General features: G+C 55.9%; 8 protein-coding genes across 8 annotated transcripts; 3 read left to right on the top strand and 5 right to left on the bottom strand.

Annotated features, from left to right (window-relative positions):
* Positions 1-498: 498 nt before the first annotated feature.
* Positions 499-1,058, bottom strand: BKA78DRAFT_329550 (uncharacterized protein; the record flags this gene model as incomplete). The annotated part of the gene is made up of 2 exons (XM_066889675.1): positions 499-740; positions 839-1,058. 2 exons carry the CDS (start codon positions 1,056-1,058, stop codon positions 499-501), a joined length of 462 nt encoding a protein of 153 aa, XP_066750024.1.
* A 1,106-nt stretch (positions 1,059-2,164) lies between these two features.
* BKA78DRAFT_22783 (uncharacterized protein) lies at positions 2,165-3,605 on the top strand. Its single transcript, XM_066883719.1, has one exon. It carries the CDS (start codon positions 2,524-2,526, stop codon positions 3,442-3,444), a length of 921 nt encoding a protein of 306 aa, XP_066750023.1. The 5' UTR covers positions 2,165-2,523; the 3' UTR covers positions 3,445-3,605.
* A 1,470-nt stretch (positions 3,606-5,075) lies between these two features.
* On the bottom strand, positions 5,076-6,282 carry BKA78DRAFT_304033 (uncharacterized protein). Its single transcript, XM_066887595.1, has 2 exons — positions 6,262-6,282; positions 5,076-6,189 (listed from the first exon to the last, which is right to left on the bottom strand). Exon 2 carries the CDS (start codon positions 5,967-5,969, stop codon positions 5,133-5,135), a length of 837 nt encoding a protein of 278 aa, XP_066750022.1. The 5' UTR covers positions 5,970-6,189; positions 6,262-6,282; the 3' UTR covers positions 5,076-5,132.
* Positions 6,283-6,921: 639 nt separating this feature from the next.
* Positions 6,922-7,366, bottom strand: BKA78DRAFT_304031 (uncharacterized protein). The gene has a single exon (XM_066887594.1). It carries the CDS (start codon positions 7,279-7,281, stop codon positions 6,997-6,999), a length of 285 nt encoding a protein of 94 aa, XP_066750021.1. The 5' UTR covers positions 7,282-7,366; the 3' UTR covers positions 6,922-6,996.
* A 656-nt stretch (positions 7,367-8,022) lies between these two features.
* BKA78DRAFT_22771 (uncharacterized protein) lies at positions 8,023-8,953 on the bottom strand. Its single transcript, XM_066883716.1, has one exon. It carries the CDS (start codon positions 8,788-8,790, stop codon positions 8,191-8,193), a length of 600 nt encoding a protein of 199 aa, XP_066750020.1. The 5' UTR covers positions 8,791-8,953; the 3' UTR covers positions 8,023-8,190.
* A 548-nt stretch (positions 8,954-9,501) lies between these two features.
* Positions 9,502-12,967, top strand: BKA78DRAFT_22734 (uncharacterized protein). Its single transcript, XM_066883707.1, has 8 exons — positions 9,502-9,977; positions 10,026-10,229; positions 10,281-10,363; positions 10,410-10,589; positions 10,644-10,736; positions 10,785-10,941; positions 10,988-11,232; positions 11,281-12,967. The coding sequence occupies exons 1-8, from the start codon at positions 9,815-9,817 to the stop codon at positions 12,742-12,744; spliced, it is 2,589 nt and encodes an 862-aa protein (XP_066750019.1). The 5' UTR covers positions 9,502-9,814; the 3' UTR covers positions 12,745-12,967.
* Positions 12,968-13,875, top strand: BKA78DRAFT_22735 (uncharacterized protein). The gene has a single exon (XM_066883709.1). The coding sequence runs from the start codon at positions 13,190-13,192 to the stop codon at positions 13,793-13,795; it is 606 nt and encodes a 201-aa protein (XP_066750018.1). The 5' UTR covers positions 12,968-13,189; the 3' UTR covers positions 13,796-13,875.
* Positions 13,876-16,183: 2,308 nt separating this feature from the next.
* On the bottom strand, positions 16,184-17,432 carry BKA78DRAFT_22729 (uncharacterized protein). The gene has a single exon (XM_066883704.1). The coding sequence runs from the start codon at positions 17,386-17,388 to the stop codon at positions 16,345-16,347; it is 1,044 nt and encodes a 347-aa protein (XP_066750017.1). The 5' UTR covers positions 17,389-17,432; the 3' UTR covers positions 16,184-16,344.
* Between the last annotated feature and the right edge of the window lie 633 nt (positions 17,433-18,065).

Below are 18,065 nucleotides of genomic sequence, written 5' to 3'. Positions count from 1 at the left end.
TGCGTAAGCCATCATCGTCGAGCAAACGCCTCCCAGCGGACGCCAGCCGGCTCTGGCAGTGGGCGAGGGCGATCTCCGACAGCCTCTGCCCTGGCTCTGCCTCTCATCTCATCCGTCAGGCACTCTATCTAGGTATTTCCCCTTGACTGCACATGACTTTGCGTGCTTGGCCGCTGGAATTCTCTCTTGTTCAAGACTTGCAGCCTCATCCAAAAGCTTTGGCATGGTGATCTACTCCCGTGGCCCCAGCCTTCCACTTGGGCCGTCCGGTGTCAGACCGTCACCTCTGCGTTTCATCGCCCTTGTACTGTACCACTATCCTGTCCCAATTTCCATGCCAACTACTCTCCGTCACATGGATACCTCTGTATGTACATGTACTCGCTATAGCCACTACTCGCTGCATTTGACCGCATCGATAAGCTTCTGCTGCTCTTGCCGCATCCAGCATATCTACTGATATTGATATTGCACCCGGCCTCTGCTCAAACATGCCAATCAAGATTCCACCGCAATGGCCTTCAATCCCACCACTGCCTTGGTGCTGCTCTCGAGCCCAACCACCCAGTACTCGGCCCTGGTGCTGCCATGCTGCGCCCGGAAAAACGCTACAAGGTCGCTCCCAGACGCCTGCTTGACGGCCTGCACCACCTTGGCATACTGGCCTCGCGGGTCAAAGTCGTCCTGGCTGATGCTGGCCACGGCACCGTCGTCGTGGCCGATCAGTTTTGCGAAGTCGGCTGCACACCTCGTACGTTAGAGCCGCCTTGATTGCTCGCTTCCTGCCGCGCGCCATGGCCGTGTGTGGAGAAATATTTGGACAAACTAAAGGACGTACCTTGGGACGGCAGACTGTCTTTTCCCCACTTCAAGCTCACCGGCTCGAAAGGCTCGTCTGCGTCGGACATCAAGTACTCGTCTACTTGGCGCAGCGAAGCAGGGACTTCAGTATCCACCGCCTTGGTGCCGATCCTCGACTGAGCAGCCGTCGCTGCCGAGGCGCCAGTGTCCTGGTTCGCCTTGTCCAAAAAGGCGGCGTAGTCTGCGTCGGATGCCATGGAGATGAGGGACGTGTGAGAAAAGAAGCGCGGCAGTGGCGTAGCGGGAGCAACGGCCGTCAGTGGTGGTGGGGGCCGAGAGAGGGTCGCTTTGGCAATCGAGGCTGGGTTGCAGCGACGGTTGACGTGACAGAAAAAAGCGGTTGTGGTGACTAGAAGGCGGGGAACGCGGCGGCGGGTGTAGGACATTGGATCATGCAGCGTGAGCGTGGTGACAGGAAACCTGAACTAGCTCCTAGTAGAACTGACAGCCCGCACCCAACGACCAGCGGTTGTCGATATCCAGTAAAAAAGCGTGCAGATTAGGTTGGCGACACTACTGGGTAGCTCGATGACGACGGAGCGCGCGTTGGTGCCAACACCAAGGCATTGAGATAGCCGACGTCATCTTCCTCACGCACGTGACTTGTCTCAATTGGGAAATTTGCGGACATTTGGTCTGCTCCCAAATTCTCACGCTTTCCTTCGGCTTGTCTCCGCCCGTCAGAAACAACACGATTCTAAAAAAAAAAAAAGCGACAGGGAAAATCAACACGGCCCCCTTTGCTCAGCATTCTCCACCGCGGTTCTGGGCCCCGCCGCATCGTCCTCCTCCCGTGCCACTCTCTGCACCTGGAGCCTGCATTGGCGCTACTGTAGCCACGAGCTCCACCGTTTCCGAATCTCGCGAGATGGCCGACGAGAGGGAAAATGACAGAATCGCAGCAAACAGAGAGATGGGAGACATCTAGGAGCAACCACCACCACCGGTCGCGCAACATGTCACCCTGTCCTGGGCCCGTCAAGTCATCCAACCACCTCTGTTCCCAGCGTGTCACTGGCAGGCAGCCATGTCGATTGGCCGGTGGGGCGGGATGGCGCCGCCACGGCCGCTAGCTCACCACCTCATTCTGCGTGCCTGAAGGCTGCTGTGCTCCCTGATTGGGGGCGACGCCGCCTTGTCATCAGCCCTTGGCGCCACCGCGTTCCTTTGAAGAAGCCAGGCGAAGAAAAGGGTTAGAAGGATCAAGAAGGGGCTCAACGGCCATGAGCAAAGTCTCCGCATCGGTGATAGAGGCGTTTTAATATTACTACAACTACAGTACTCCTACATGCTGCATGTATCTATCCGGCTGACGGCAACATCAAAAGGGAGTATGGACGACACATCCACCCGCCTGGCACCAGCCCTCCACAGTCTGTACAATACAGAATCTGGTTTCGTTGGGGCGACTCTTCGCCTCCCCCTCGCTTCCCTCAATCAACGCCGCACACTTCTCCGTCGTGCAACATCCGCTATACTCCTACAACAACAGCTGCTGATGCACCTTGAATCCGACGGGCCGATCCCGATCAGCGACCCTTTGCCTGATTCGTCTGCCGCGGTTTGCTATTCAGGACGAGTCCTTCTGCACGTCGATGATCTCTCTTCCTCTGCCGCCACCACTCTTGCTGACCGTCACACGCTGGCAGCGGTGGACTGCGGATGATGGATCTACCAAGTCTGCAGTTTCCTTATGCGTCTGTATGCTCGCTCGTCAGCACTCCTCCACGGCCGCCGCATACGGACCGCAATTGTATAGCGATGGTCCAAAACATGACTCTGATAAATTCACCATCTCAGCCCAGCCCGCCGTGCCCACCTTTGACAGATGCTCCCACTTCTTCCTCCTTCTTTACAAGTCACACCTTGTCGTTGCTCCGCTTCCACCTTCTCAACACCCACCTAGCCAACCTCACCGCGCATCCTCCCCGCACCCAACACCGCAACAACCACCACACCACACCTGCCCGCCCCACCAACCGCCACCGCGCTCCGCTCCGCAGGCTCCGCGGCGTCTCCCACTCCTCGCAAGTCACCTCGTATGCGCCATCAAAAAAAAAGTCATCAAAAAAAGTTCTCAGCATCCAGCGAGATCGACACGAGACGACCGACGTCTCTCGGTCGCCGGCCGGCCGGCCGCAACACGACCAACGACCAACGACACGAATGAAAAGTGACGATGCCTACCCGTTTCTACCGCGTCCCGTCGCCCGCACCGCACCGAGAGGAGCCCACTCGGAGCGCGGTACGGCACGCGCCCCCCGCCGTCGTCCCGCTGTGCGCACCCGGCGGCGTCGTCGTCGTCGTGAGCTTGGTTGGAGCTTTTTGGCCCTGCTCGTCTCTCATTTCATGATCGGTCTGCTTGGCGGCGCTTTTTTGCAGCTCTTTTGCCGTTTGCGGCAGGCTGTGAGTCGTGGCCCTTGGGGCGATTGTTGTTGTTTGATGAGCTGCGCTGCTGGGTGTGCTGGGGGCGTGTGGTGGTCGAAGAGCATGCGTGTTGGGTGTACTGCTTATCGCGAACGGGTGGTTGAGGATGATGATGCGGCCGCCGTTAGTCTTCCGGCCATGCCCAAGGTGAGATGATGCAGAGATTCAGCTCGAATAATGGACGGCGTTGGTGAAGTAGGTTGGTTGATGGGTGACACCCATTTTTCTTTTCTTTCCCTGCCCATCCATCATCCACTCATTCCCATGTCCAACTCGCCCAGAACACGCAGAACCACCTAGACTACCACTCGTATCTTCCTCCCACTTCCTCCAACTACGCAAACGTCTCCATAAATTCTCAACTCCAAGCCGGCCGATGGGACCTGGAGATTCTCCCCTTGGCTCTTCGAGTCATCCTTTCCTACAAACTCAACACAACTGCTCAAGTCCTCTCTCTGGCTATGATTGAGGCACTTGAATGCTCCGCATGTGCCAACTGCCATCCATACGCATCCAACCACGGCCAAGGAAGCCGGGGATAAACCTGAAGACTGGAGCTGCTATTTCCCTTTTGCCAGTCTGCCTACTGCTCACCACCGCAAGCCAGTCTTGTGCTGGCGCTACCATTCTCCGCTTCCATCTCACTTTGATCTTGTTGTCTGGATTCAAATATTGCGATCTTGCTCGTTTGGCATCTCCTCGCTGCCTTTTTTCCCTCTGTCGCCCCTTTCAGTTCCGAATTTCCCATTCCCCCTCTCTCTCTAAGTCTTGACCCGTCTTGTCTTTTGAAGTAGTGGCAGTAAGGTAACGCGTCAGCCCTGTGAGCGACTGCTTGCTACGGTACCTGCATATATATATATATATATGTATCTGCCTATGTATATACATACACGCCCAATCGCAGTCACAACAACAACACGCGCCGACTAGTTCCACCACCACCACCACCACCACCACTACTACTACCACCCACAGCGTAGCGTAGCGTTCCCCTCCTCACTCGATGAATTTCGTCCACCCATCTACCCACTTTTTTTTTTTTTTTTCCCTCTCCGCTCTTTTACAGTAGTAGCAGCAACAACGCTCACTGCAGGGTACGTACAGATGGTGAGGTTGGGCCGGCTACAGATGGTGAGGAAATTTGCATTTTGCACGCCACCTTCCCTCCCTTCTCTGCTACCGTCGTCTTCTGCCTTGCCTTGCCTGCTCACCTTTTTCTGGGCACTTGGTTGATTGAGCCGGGCAAGCATGCATGCAGCGTGGCCCGTCGAGATGGGAGGATGCGTTGCGTTGCGTTGGTTTGCGTCGCTGCCGCTGAAGGCGTGACGTGACGGGGTTGTGCCGACGGAACCGAGACGCGAGCGAACTGGCTGGCTGGCAGGGAGAGCCGCGCTGGCAGAGAGAGCCGGGCTACCTGCCTGATTGTGGCTGTGTGTGGTAGATGTATCCTCGTACCTCGTAGCAAGTTGGGGAAATCGGGTCTTTTGGGTGTCTGTGGTGCATGGCCTACATCCCAGGTAAGAAGAGGATGAGGAGAGGAAAAGGGGGAGATTTTTTGGGTTGGGGGAGCGTAGGGGTAGGAGTCGTGGTTGAATCATTAGGTTGTGAAGGATTGGATGTTGATGGTGAAGTACCTAGTCTGGGGAAAGTTGGGAAGTGTGGAGGTATGTAGGTGTTTGGACGGTGGACTAAGCAGTGGGGGTTCTTCACTGCATGTTTCTGCTTTTTTATCATCTATCGAGATAGTCGCTACAGACGTTTCATAGACGCCATAAGCCCGTTCTTGCTTTTTTTTTTTAAAAAAAAAAAAAAAACCATCAGACTGGCTGGCTGCTAGTAGCTGCCTACATCGGTAGTCTCGCCTGCCATCTTCTTTTTGCACAGGAGGAAAACATCCACATGCCTAGACAGCCAGACATGCATGTACGATGGAGAAGTGGAAATCCTGTCCTTTCCAGACTTAGACTCATCTTCTTCTGCAAACTACATATAGTAGTAGTGCTGATGTATTCAGACCTACCTACCCACCCAGCTTGCCCGCAAAAGCCATAGCGAATGCTACTTCTCGCCTCTTTTATCCATATCCATCGGCTCTTTGGGCCATCGGTCAACGTCCACGTGCTCTTTGCCCGCATTGTGGAGCACTTCCACGCCTTCTTGTGCGCGGCGCAGACGTGATACCTCGAGGCATGGCACGGCTTGTCGTTGTTTGGCGTACTGAGTAGCCATTCCCTCGCCTTTTCTCCTGCAGAGCGCTTGCGTGGTTTAGATGGTGAGGACCGGCATGTGGGTGGATGCGTTGCGCGTCTAAACGACGTCTTCTCTAGCTCCCTTGGATGTCGAATTTGGGAGAGCGATAAGAGTGCGAAAGGGAGATTGATGGCGAGGCTGAGTGATGGATGATGATGGAGCCACTGCCTTGGTTTCCAGTTCGTTCGCTTGTTCGTTCGCTTACTTGCTGGCTGGTGGAGTGGGTAAGAGGAAGAGCAAGAGAGCAGATTGATTCCTCGTGGCTCGACCATGTTGAGCTGACTGGGAAGCAAATTGAAAAGCAGACATTCACGGCGGCCATGTCTGTTTCTGCTAGCAACAACAACGATGACACGAGCAGAGGACATGCCTAAACCAGTGGAGAAAAGTCGAGAAGACAAGAGGCGGCGTGACGGCTCAAAGTCGACCATTTGAACCACCGACCACCGCAAAGACCGCCCCACCCAGCTTCCATTTCATTTCGCCTTGCAACGATTGACATTTTTCCAGTCTTTATGTAGCGCCACGGGTGGTGTCGTCGTTCCAGATCCCATGTCCTTCGACCACATGTTTTCTTTTGCAAAAGGGCTCGGGCTTGTTGATCAATGTCGTGCATGCATGCTATGATGCTGCTGCTGCTGCTGCTGCTACCTACGCGCCGCTGTCAGTCGGCACCGTCTCATCTCATCTCACATCCTACCTACCTACCTACCATGTACATACCTTATACACACAGCAGAGCCCAGCGTCCCAGCCCAGCCAGGCGCACGTTTATTTTTCGGTTTTCCTCCTTCTTTTGCGGCAAAAAGAAAATGTGGCAACAAGCGAGAGAGAGAGAGAGAGAGAGAGAGAGAGAGAGAGAGAGAGAGAGAGAAAACGCCGGGCCAACCACAGCACATAGTTAGATCAAGCAAGCAGGCCGCCGAGGAAAAAAAAAAAGTGCTGTTCGTTCTGCTCGCTCGCTCACTCAGGTCGGTCCCATCGTCGGTTCGTTGATTCCCAGTCGCCCGACTCCCGTGCCCACGGCCTCGGCCAGTAGTCAGACAGGCGCATGGCATGTCGCGAAAAAAGCGGCGGCCATTCTGAGGAGAGACGCATGCCTAGAAGAGACGGGTAGAGACGAGCAGAGTAGATGGAGCGGAAGTAATCCATACACATATGGCAAAACAAAGGCAGGAACAGGAAATGGGAGACAAGCGTCTCAGATGGAACAATTCCGGTCTGCCGTGTCCGGTCCAGCGCATGTATGTATGTAGGGAGGGAGTGAGAGTCTAGGCTGGCCCGCCGAGCAGCTGCAGAGAACCAGGCACTGGCAGGCAGGTAGTAGGACCTGGTATGTAAGTAGACGTAAGGCGATGTAGAAGGGTGCCCCGCGTCGTGGGCCATCATCGTCGCGTGTGTGGTGCTATTGTTTGCCGCCCGCACGCCTATTTGTCTTTGCGTCTCTAACTACAGTATCTAGAATGCGGCGTTGCTTGACGGTGGAGAACTTGCCTGCCTACATGTACCTACCTGCTTACGCCACATGTAGCTACCGTGGAGAACGCCGCGGTCGTTGATCTTATCCTTTCTTTGCTTTGACAACGAGCGCGCTCTCCCGTCTACTCCTCTACAGGAGAGGCCCTGGGCCCATATGACAACGGCCATCAACGAGCAGGTAGGTAGATAGGTGGATAGGTAGGTGAGGAGCACAGCAGCCAGGCGGAAGAAAAAAGGGGGCCAGACGCCAATGTTTGTCCACATACCGGTCCGGTCCGGTGCAGTCTTTCGCCGTCTTTCTCCGTGGGTTAACCACTTGACGGACTGCTTGGTTTGCAGCTTGCTGGCTGGCTGGCTGGCTGGCTGGCTCGATAGTTTTACATTTATTTGCGTCATGCACGACATGCAGAGTACATATGCGGGCGGGGGCCCTTTGGCAACCAACCGGCCTCAGGCCTCAAGCTACATTACATATATGTATTGTACCTAGTAGAGTGGAAGTAGTTACCTTCTCTTGGTCTCCGCATGAAGCATCAAAACGACGTATCCTGGCAGTTGGTCGATTAGCTGGTTATCTAGGCAGCAAGGCAGAGGAACGCATGTAGAAGGACATTGGTAGGAATGTACGTCAGTCAGTCAGCACAAAACACTACCAGCAAGTAGCTGCGGAATACGGCGACCCGACCCGGGGTTTGATGAGCGTGCATAGGTACACTCAAGGTGCACATGTACATACGCGACGGCCGCGATGCAGCAGGCCGGCTCAGGAGGGGCGAGCTGCGAGGCGGGGAGTGGGTACTGTGGAGGAGATTGAATGATGCACTTGGGCATGCGAGGAGCAGCCAGCACCCGTGTGAAAGAAGGGCGAGCAAGCAAGCAAGCGACGAGAAGAAAGGGCAGACAGTCTCTTGGCGCGCGCCCGTCAGTCGTTCGGGGGCCGTTGGGAAAGGAATGAAACAGACGACGATGGGGGGACTGACGGGCGGGACGGGGCAGACGAACGACGGACGGCCGGGCGGGCGTGACGGAGTGACACGCGTGCGTCGAGGGTGTGTCAACAGGAGGACCAGCGGCAGCATTCTTTTGGCGAGCGAAAAAATCCGGGAAGAAAGGGTCTCGTTGGTTTCGTGGGAGGGGAGGGGCGACGATGGATGAGACGGGCGGACTAGTAGTCTAGTTTGGTAGGTCGACAAGACAGACGCCGTTGGTCTCACGGGGGGAGAAAGCAAGGGTTGCTGACGGAAGGACGGACGTCAGGTCTGATGGGTGGTGGGCGCAGGGCAGAATTGGAAAGACAAGACTCGGTAGGTGGTGAATGGGTGTGGCCGTATCGTGGCACACACAAAGGACGTCATGAGGAATCGGGAGAGAAGTTGAAGGTCGGGGATGAGAAGCGCGACTTGATAAGAGAAGACATAGTCGAGTTTTTGGGTACATGTATGGGACCAAGGTCGAGTCCGGTCCATGGCGTAAGGCTTGAAAGCCGTGGCTCGCGTCGATCCGGGTTCGGTTTTCAATCTGGAACCAACGAAAGCGGCAGCAGCCGCATGGATCTGGGGCGGTTGACGTGTATGTATAATGTGTTACCGTGGAGAAGAAAGCCACGCAGGCATGATGATGACTGAGATGTAAGCAAGGAGGCAGCTGGCAGACAGGCACAAATCTCCGGCAGTGTGTGTAGAGGTGCAGTGCAGCGTAAGACGGCGGCGACGTGCCGCTGCGACAAGCAACGATGGCACGGGTTGCATTTCGACGCCAAGCGCGCCATCTCATGCAGCACAGCAGCCACAACGCAGGCGCATGCACCCGACGACAGGGGTGAGACGGGCCAACTGGACTCTAAAGGGAGCCAAGTCACGCTGCAAGTCAACTCTTACATTTCCTCTGCCTCGCGTGGCCACGAAATTATCGTCGTGCCTTGGGCCAGTCTGTGTATCCATCCTGAGGCGGTGGACCAAAGGGAGACGAACTGCCAACCCTCCAGCCAAATGCCGGATAGGGTCTAAAATACAAAAGAAATGGTCTAGGTGAGCTCAGGTGTTGCAGCCGCGTGGGTTGGGTGACGAAGAAATGGCAGGTACGGCGAGTTTGGTGTCTCGGCTAAAGACGTGGGAATGAATTTGAACTCTTGAAGGACGAGTTGGTAGTCAAGCAGTGATGGTGTTGGTGTTTCTTCATCTCACTATGCTTGGCAGTGGTGGGGGAGCATCCTGAGGTGTGAGAGCGCAACGAAGTGAGAGAGGGAGAAAAGTCTGAATTGGGTGACATGTGGTTTCTCTACTCAGTGCCGTGGGCGCTGGGCCGGACGGTGGCTGCTCGCTCCCCGCCCCTGCTCGCCCTGGTAGTTTGGCTCAGTCCACGTCCGCGCAGCCAATGACAGCCCCCCAAACTTCCCCTATCCCACCACCCAAAGCCCTCTGAGCCCTCTATGAGCGTCCATCCGGCATCCATCGCCAACGCCCGCTTCGCTCCACCCAACTCTCTCACAACTCCCTTTTCCTCCTCGTCCCATCCCTATTTCCATCAAATCTGCCCTCCCCCACCCCCCCCAGCTCTACAACCCCAACCTCATCGCACCCCCCGTCGCATCCCAGCCCATCTCGCTTCTCTGCGCACGTCGCCGCGAGCCACCGCCCGGCCCTGCTCCATTGAGTGGGCGCGACCGTCGCCCACGCGAAGCCCTTCGACTCGGCCTCTCGACGCGTCCGACCCTCTGACCCGACCGAGTCGCATCCATCTCGCGACACGACGACGCACGCGCCTCGACCCATAGCTCTTTTAGCAACAACAACACCACATGGCCAGCCATCAGCAGCCTTCGCCCACGGCGGGCACTCCCGCCCATCACCCTCCCCCGCCGGGCCACGCCCAACCCAATGGCCACGCTCCCATGCAGACCACTCCCAAGAGCGTCACCGGCGTCCTCCAGTCGGCCAACGAGACGACATGGCTAGCTCTCGGTAATCCTCGCGACCGCTCACAGACACGCCCATACTGACTGCCACCAGGCGGCTTGTCCGAGATGATGAACGACTACGAGGGCGCCAAGCAGTGCTACGACCATGCCTTGCGACACAACAACTGGTCTGTCCCGGCCATGCAGGCCATTTCGAGCATCCTGCGCAGCTTGGAGCAATTCCCCGCTGCCGTCGAGTATCTGAGGAACATTATAAAAATCGACGCCAACAACGGCGAAGTCTGGAGCAGTCTTGGTATCCCACCCGTGCGCCGCCCCAATGACGTCGCCAACTAACAATCCCCAGGTCATTGCTATCTGATGATGGACGACCTCCAGCAAGCTTACTCGGCCTACCAGCAGGCTCTGTATCACTTGACGGATCCCAAGGTATGTCTTGCTGTGCCCCATCGCCGACCTGTCTAACACCGAAAAGGAGCCCAAGCTTTGGTACGGAATAGGCATCTTGTACGATCGCTACGGCTCGCTCGAGCATGCAGAGGAAGCCTTTTCGCAGGTGATGCGCATGGATCCCAATTTTGAAAAGGCCAACGAAATCTACTTTCGCCTTGGCATAATTTACAAGCAGCAGCAGAAATTTACTTCGAGTTTGGAGGTAAGCTTGAACTGACTGCGCGAGCGGCGCGACCACACCCACTAACTGCCACAGTGCTTCAAATACATTGTCAACGATCCTCCTCGGCCGCTCACCGAAGAGGACATTTGGTTCCAAATTGGTCACGTGCATGAGCAGCAGAAGGATGTAAGTTGCCCTGCGAGCTCCTCTCCGTCAGGGTCTGACCAGCCACAGTACGAATCGGCGAAAATGGCCTACAAGCGCGTGCTCGAGCGCGACCAAAACCACGCCAAGGTCTTGCAGCAGTTGGGCTGGCTTTACCACCAGGCGAGCGGCAGCTTTTCGAGCCAGGAGCAAGCCATTGAGTTTCTCGAAAAGTCTGTCAATGCTGGTGAGTATTTCATGATGCTCAACCAAACCCTGCTGACCCGGCACAGACAACAGCGATGCGCAGAGCTGGTACCTTTTGGGTCGCTGCTACATGTCGCAGCAAAAGTATCCAAAGGCTTACGAAGCCTACCAACAGGCCGTGTACCGTGATGGACGCAACCCGACCTTTTGGTGCTCCATTGGTGTGCTCTATTACCAAATCAATCAGTACCGTGACGCTCTCGACGCCTACTCTCGTGCCATTCGCCTGAATCCAAACATTTCCGAGGTTTGGTACGACTTGGGAACTTTGGTAAGTTGAATGGCAATGCTGCTGTTGAGCATGGCTAACTCTGCCTAGTACGAGTCTTGCAACAACCAGACCGCCGATGCATTGGACGCTTACCAGCGTGCGGCCGACCTCGACCCTACCAATGTGCACATTAGAGCGCGTCTACAGCTTTTGCAAAACGGCCAGCCCACCAACGGCATGCCCAACCAAAACAGCACCCCGTTGCCACAAGACGTCCACCCCCAGGCTTACCAGCCCGGTGCCATGAACGGTCCGCCGCAACCCCAGTGGAGCGGTCCTCAGCCTTCGCAGCCGGCTCCTCAGCAGCCTCTTCCCCCAACCATGGGCGGCAACGACTGGGCCCGCAACAGGCTGGCTGGCATCCAGGATCCCCAAATGCCACCCCAGCAGCTCACCCCCTTTGAGCAGCGGGATGCGGCCCTGCGCCCTCAGCAACACCCTCCTCCCCCAAACGCTCGTCCTGGAAGTCCTCGTCAGGAGCTGAGGGCCCAGGAGCAGCTTAGAGTGCAGTACCAGCAGGAGCCTCCGAGGCTCACAGCCCCCGGGCCGCCTGGCCGCAGGGGACTGTCGCCGTCACCAAAGAGCCACAATGCGGCTCCGAGTCTGTACCAGGGACCGGGAAGCTTGCCACCCCAGCAGGTGCCTCCCCCGTCTCAGCTCGCACAGAGTCAGCCGCCGGCGCAGCCAAATAGGATTGCGAACCCCAACTATGGCACTCATGCGTCCAACGGCCCTCCTGCTCCTCCGACGCTCAATGGACCTCCCCCTCCCGGCCCAGGCCCTCTCCCACCCTACGGTCGACCGACGAGCCCGCCGCCAGAGGTGCGCCCTCTTTTGGGCGCCTCGGCCCCGTCGCCAAACTCGCGCTTCCACCCGCCGGGCTACCCAGCTCACGGCGAAGCACCCGGCGGCATCGCTGGCGGCGCGCCTCCTCCAGCTTCTGCTCTCGCGGCCGCCGAGGCCGCTGCACGAGACAGGGACGACAGGCCGCCTTCTGCCGCCCCAAAACGCCTTCGCGAGTGGGAGGACGAGGCCAGCGCCTCAAAGCCTCCCACCAACGATGAGAAGCGCCAGCGCCTCGAGGAGACGCCTCCCCGTCGTCCGTCGCCGCCCGAGAGAATGGCCTCCCAAATGTCTCAAATACACCGCACTCCTCCGGAACAAGCCGACGCTCGTCGACCGGAAGAGCAGCGTCACATCAACGACGGCTACCACCCTTCTGAAGCTGCTCACCATCCGCCTTCTCTGCCCGCCATTCCTCCTCCCCCGCCTCCACACACCCCCCACCTCCCCGAAATCAAGGAGGAGCGCAAGGAGCAGCATGAGCCCGCCGCCCGCAAGATGGAGGTCGACGAGGACTACGATGATAGCGGAGACGACGAAAAGGCGAGGGCCCACCCGCATGCCGGTCCGCCTCGCTCCGAGCGCAACAGCCCGCGCAGCGCGAGCGTTGTCAATGGGGTCCAACAATCGCATGCAGCAGGCACACCGTTGGAGACAAAAGCGATGTAGATGAAGTTTGAGACCATTGCGTCGGTGTCTTTTTTTGCGTCCGATTTGGGTTGACGGCCATGACTCATTACAGGTAATTCCTCCCCTGTTTACATTTCGTCATCAATATTATCCTTTTGCCCATCTGTGGGGAATCGAGAGGCTGGGCAAGTGATGGTTCGGGGGGAGGGGACGTCTTTTCCATCTTTTGCCTTTTTTCCGCTTCCCTTTGTCACGACATTGTGGATGTTTTGCTGCCAAGGTTGGTCTTTTGCGCGTGTGTCTGTCCTGGGCGGCTACCTGACCTGCTGTTGTCTTGTCACGTTTTCTTTGTTGTCGACTTGTAAGTGCGGTTGCTGTCTGTCCCCGTGTCGCTGTCGCGTTTCTTTTTCCCAAATATCCTGTATCGGACTGGGATGGGCTGGGCTGGGATGGGCTCGCCGGCTGGCGCGTGGTGCCGAGGTGGATGGATGCGTTTGTGCAAGCATGGACGGGCACGAGGGTGTTGTTGCTGGCTGGAGTTGAGAGGGCAAAATCACGCGGCCATGGCGGGTCGTGGTGCATGGCGAATCGCGAAAAGAGGGGGAAAAAGGGGGGTGATGTGAGACCGGGGTGGAGTGGTGGTGATGGACTGACGGTTGGGGCTGAGCCCTCTGAGAGCCTTTCAATGTCCCCATTCCATTGTTCTGTTTTTGTTGTTTTTTGCCTTTCCGTCTTTTTCTCTGTCCCGAATCCCCGAGCTGAGATGAAAGCAATTGATGTGATTGAAACTGATAGACTACTACTACTACCAAATACTACTTACTCTACTTACATGTACTTGGCCTCTTTTTCCTTTTTCCCTTTTGTGCGGCACTGCGTCTGTTGTGTCTGCCGCAGCTCCTCCTCTCTTGGTGTGGGTGGTGGTGGTGATGAGGAAATAAGCGAGGGCAAGTTTGTAAGTCATGGGCATGTCAAATACTCTCGTCTCTCAAACTGTCATTTCTCGGTCTGTCTCCGCCCCCCCCTTTGTCCTTTGTCCTTTGTTCTCTTCGCACAGGTCAATGGCTCGCTCGACTGTCCTGGCGTTTGACCTGCTAGCTGGCTGGCTGGCCCATTGTCCTGAAATCAGAGGAAACCGGCAGTGGGTGGTGGTGGTGGTAGTCCAGTCGCGGTCAGCTGGTCAGGTCAGAGGTCAGTCCATCATCACTTGTGTAGTACTCACTCTCGCCTATTAGTTAATTAAAACTAATCAGGAGTTGGTTGCTTGATGGAGTGAGTGAGTGCCGTACGTAGTCTTGGGGTGGTTAGGGGCATTGTCCGGCCGGCTAGTTAGTCAGTTAGTCGGTCAGTCAGTCAGTCAGTCGGTTGGTCGGTTTGGTCGATCGATGCAGCAAAGTAGCTAAACAAGTGGTGGTGATGGCTGATGTCGTTGTCGTTGTCGTTGTCGTTGTCGTTGTCGTTGTCGTTGTCGTCTTCGTGTATACGTACGTACAGTACAGTACAGTACAGTTTGGTAATGCCAGCCTGCGCCAGCTAGCTAGTTAGCTAGTTAGTCAGCCAGTCAGCCAGCCAGCCAGCCACTACCATGATGTGGTGTTGCTGTGTTGTCCGTGTTGTGAAGGTTTGAAAAAAGTTGGGTATCTATCTACTAGCCAATTAGAAAATACAACGACGACAACAACAACAACAAAAACAAGGAAAACACTAAGATACTAGAATAGAAAGCGAAATATTGCTAAAAGCCCACTTGCGAAATCCAAACTGACCCAATCTGGGTAGTAGTAGTAGTAGTAGTAGTAGTAGTAGTAGGGTAGGAGGCGTGAGCGACATGACAGCCAGTGAGCAGATGATAGATATATATACATAAAGAGAGGGGGCTTTGGAGGAAGAAGGGAAGACGGGCGGGCGGGCGGGCGGGCAGGCGAGCGGGCAGAATTAAAGAGAGATGGAGAGGTAGCACAACCACCTACCTCTATCCACAGACAGACAGGCGCCTCAAGAAATCCCCAACTTGTCTGCTTCTACAGTAGCTTCAAGTCGTTTATCGAGCAGCTCTTAGCTATCCTATCGGCTTCTGCACACGACGACGACGACGACGACGACGACGATGCGAGACGCAAGACGTGAGACGCAAAGAAAACGCTGCAAATACTCCTCCTCCTTAAACCCCCACAATGCTGCTGGCTTTCTGTGAGGTAGTAGGAAGTTGAAGAGCGAAGACAAAAAAGAAGTGAAGATATCCCCCAATCCCATCCAGTCTATACACGCACGTTCTGTTCTGACTGAGCAGCAGCAGCAGCAGCAAGAGTTTGGTTGGCTACATAGGGCTGGCTGGCTGGCTTTTGTGATTGTGCACCTGATTGATCGTACAGAACACGCTGCAGTGGCGGTGAGCTGAAGCGCTCTTTCGCGCGCTCGTCGCTCTTTGGCGGCCTCCTCTTCTTCTTGCATGTATGTATGTCTTGTACCATTGTACAGAACACGCGCACGCACGCACGCACCAACTTGTTCGGCTCCTCGCATCGTCGTCGCATTCTCATGAGAGTCTATTATTGCATTTGATCCATCACAATATATGCACACACGCTACCAGTGTCGCGCCGACAACACTATATACTACTGTGACAGACAGACAGACAGACACGTTGCCCATGTCAAGGTCAAGGCGGCAAGGCGGCAAGGCGGCACGTTGCCTCAGTGGCTCAACACACACAAGGCGCGAACACGAGGAGAGAGGCAGACAGGGAAAAGGGGGGTAGAAAAGTCATGTGCAATCAAGTAAAGCAGAAAGGAGAAGCAGAGCAGAGCAGACTACGAAAGCAAAACCCCAACACCCCGATGCCCTTCCAGACCCATGCCCATACCATGCCCACGCTTCCCAGATGGACCTAACCTACCCAACACCATGGCAAAACGAAAAAGGAAGAAAAGAAAAAAGGAGACCCATGCGCGCCCCGGGCTGTAAAGTGGGAATTTCATCTATCCATCCATCCGGGCAGCCATGCAGAGAGAGAAAGAGAGCAAAGAGACAAATTGATCCAGCCCCATTGCCATTCCCATGCCCAAGTCCAGCGCCTATGATGATCTCTCCGTTGTGTGGCGCCTGTTCCGTCCATGACCCCTTCCGTGTGTATGACCGTGACCGTCCGATGCAACGCCAGTGTCCAGTCAAAAAAGGTTCCATTCCATTCCGTGTCCATTCAAAGCAAACGGCAAAAACAGCAAAGCAAAAGGAAATTCATTCAGTGGTGGGGCATGGCGTCGAGGTCGAGTCGAGGTTCAACATTCCGTCAATTCAGTTCAGTCAGTTTGGATGAAAAAGAAGAAGAAAAGCCGCGGAGTAGACTAGACGTGCGCCCGATTTGGTAATGTTGCTCCTTGTTCGTGCCAGCCGCGGTGAAGCAGTTGGTGGGGTATCAAAATCTTCTCTCCGCGACGGTGGTCCGATCATCCTGTATTGGTTGTATGTGCGAGCGTGCGTGCGTTTGTACGTGCGTGCAAGCGGTGCCCGTCGTCGTCGCGTGCTGCCGATAAAGGTGTAGACAAGGAAACAAAAGAGGAAAAAGACCGAACCAAAGGCGGAAGCAAGCTGGGCACGGTTGAAAGCGTGGTGATGCAAGTTCTTGCTGTGTTCATTATCTAGGCCGTGTCGGACTGCCGAGTCTCTTTGTATTCGTCGTAAAAGTCGTCATACATGTTGATGTTGGATGCATCAGCGAGTGCATCCCACATGTTCATGTGTGGGTCGCCGTAGAGCGTCTTCGAAATCTCGAAAGGTTTGGGGCTCAAGAGTCGTGAGAGGAATCCCTTGAGCTGAAAAGTCGGAGTCTTGCTGGCAGTCTCCTGGGCACCAACCGCGTCTTGAGCATTGTCATCCGCTTTGGACGCAGAGGGCTCCGCCTGGACAAGAGCGGTGGACACCACGTCAGAGGGCTCCGCAACTTTCGCTAGGGTGTTGTCGTCCTCGAAAGGGGGATTCTCAATCGGGACGAGGGAGGTGTTGTCAGGGACAAATGTTTTGCGGTCGCGGGCAGCGTGGACATGCACACTATGCTCCGTCGCGCTGCTGTCGACGCTGGCCTGGGACGAGATTGAGACTTGACGAGAGCAAGGCTCGCTCTTGAGGATGAACTCGCGAATCTGCGAGCCAGAGATGGTCCGTGAATGGCCGTGGCTTGAGCGCGACGAATAGGAAGAGGTGGGGCGTGAACTGTGCGACGAGCTCGGACGGGACCCTTGAGACTTGTAGTCTTCGATGATGAGGTCGTTCATGCTCTCAATCAACTCCCTTCCGTCGTTCAAGCGGGCAAAGTCGATGATGCGAGAGTATTGATCGTTGCGCTGTTGAAAGTGTTGCGACAGCATTTCCCACTCGTTCCGCCAACGCGAGATGCTCTTGGCGAGCGCGTCATTGCGTTCGCGTCCGCGTAGAGTCCGGGCGCACTCAAACTCAATCTCTATCAGGTGGAGCCGCAAGCTGAGCAGCTGGTTGAACTCGTAGTGCAGGTCGTCACGGAGGTCGTGGTTTTCGGTCGTGACCATTTTGTTCTTGGCGCGAAGACCATTAACCTGTTCGCCGAGCAGGTCCGCCTGCGTCTGGATGACGTTGAGCTTGGAGCGAAGATCCGTGTTTTCCAGCCTGAGCATTTCGCTTTCTTCCATCGAGTTGACAAGGTCTTCCATGAGAGTGTGTTCGTTTGCCTGGATGTAGTTAGTTGACCGTTGATGGCGTCGTCTTGGCGACGGCGCTTACCTGCAGGCCCGAAAAAGACTCGCGCAACTCTCTAGACATTTTGAGCATGTTGGCGTAGACGTCATCGAGCTCCTCATGCACCGCAGCGTCTTCATCGTCATCCTCAGTCGTTGCTGGGGGATCGTAGCGTGTTTTTGAGGGACAGGGACTATCCTCGTCGACAAACAGACCCGAGTCTTCTAGGTCGGCGGGCTGGCGGGTCTGGGTGTCGGGAACAGTAAACAAGGCGTAAATGTGGTCGAGTGTGGACTGGACGTGCTGAGCGACATCCTGAGGAACGTCCTGCCTAGTAAATTGGACGGCGAGTTGAGAGAGACGGTTGACCAGAGCGTTTTGCGTCTTGGAGGTATGCGCCGAGAGCACCGGTGAGCTGTCTGTGTAGTAGTCGGAGAATGGAGAATCGTGGAGTACAGGGCGCGCCGGTGGCGTCGCGGGGCAGTCTGTGGGCGGCGCCATGGTGATGATGGCGAGTCGAAGGTTGAGCGAGGAAGGAGAAGGGTTGAGGGCAAAGGCGATGTGAGGATTAAAAAGTTGTGACGAAAGGGTGTGGTTGAGCGGGGAGGTCGTAGAAGAAAAAAAAAAAAAGAGGGCAGGTGAGAAAAAAGTG

This window comes from Phyllosticta capitalensis (assembly GCF_038381095.1).
Source record: "Phyllosticta capitalensis strain CBS 128856 chromosome Unknown BKA78scaffold_1, whole genome shotgun sequence".
In the NCBI taxonomy this organism is placed as follows: domain Eukaryota; kingdom Fungi; phylum Ascomycota; class Dothideomycetes; order Botryosphaeriales; family Phyllostictaceae; genus Phyllosticta; species Phyllosticta capitalensis.
This window is presented reverse-complemented; position numbering and strand designations above follow the sequence as displayed.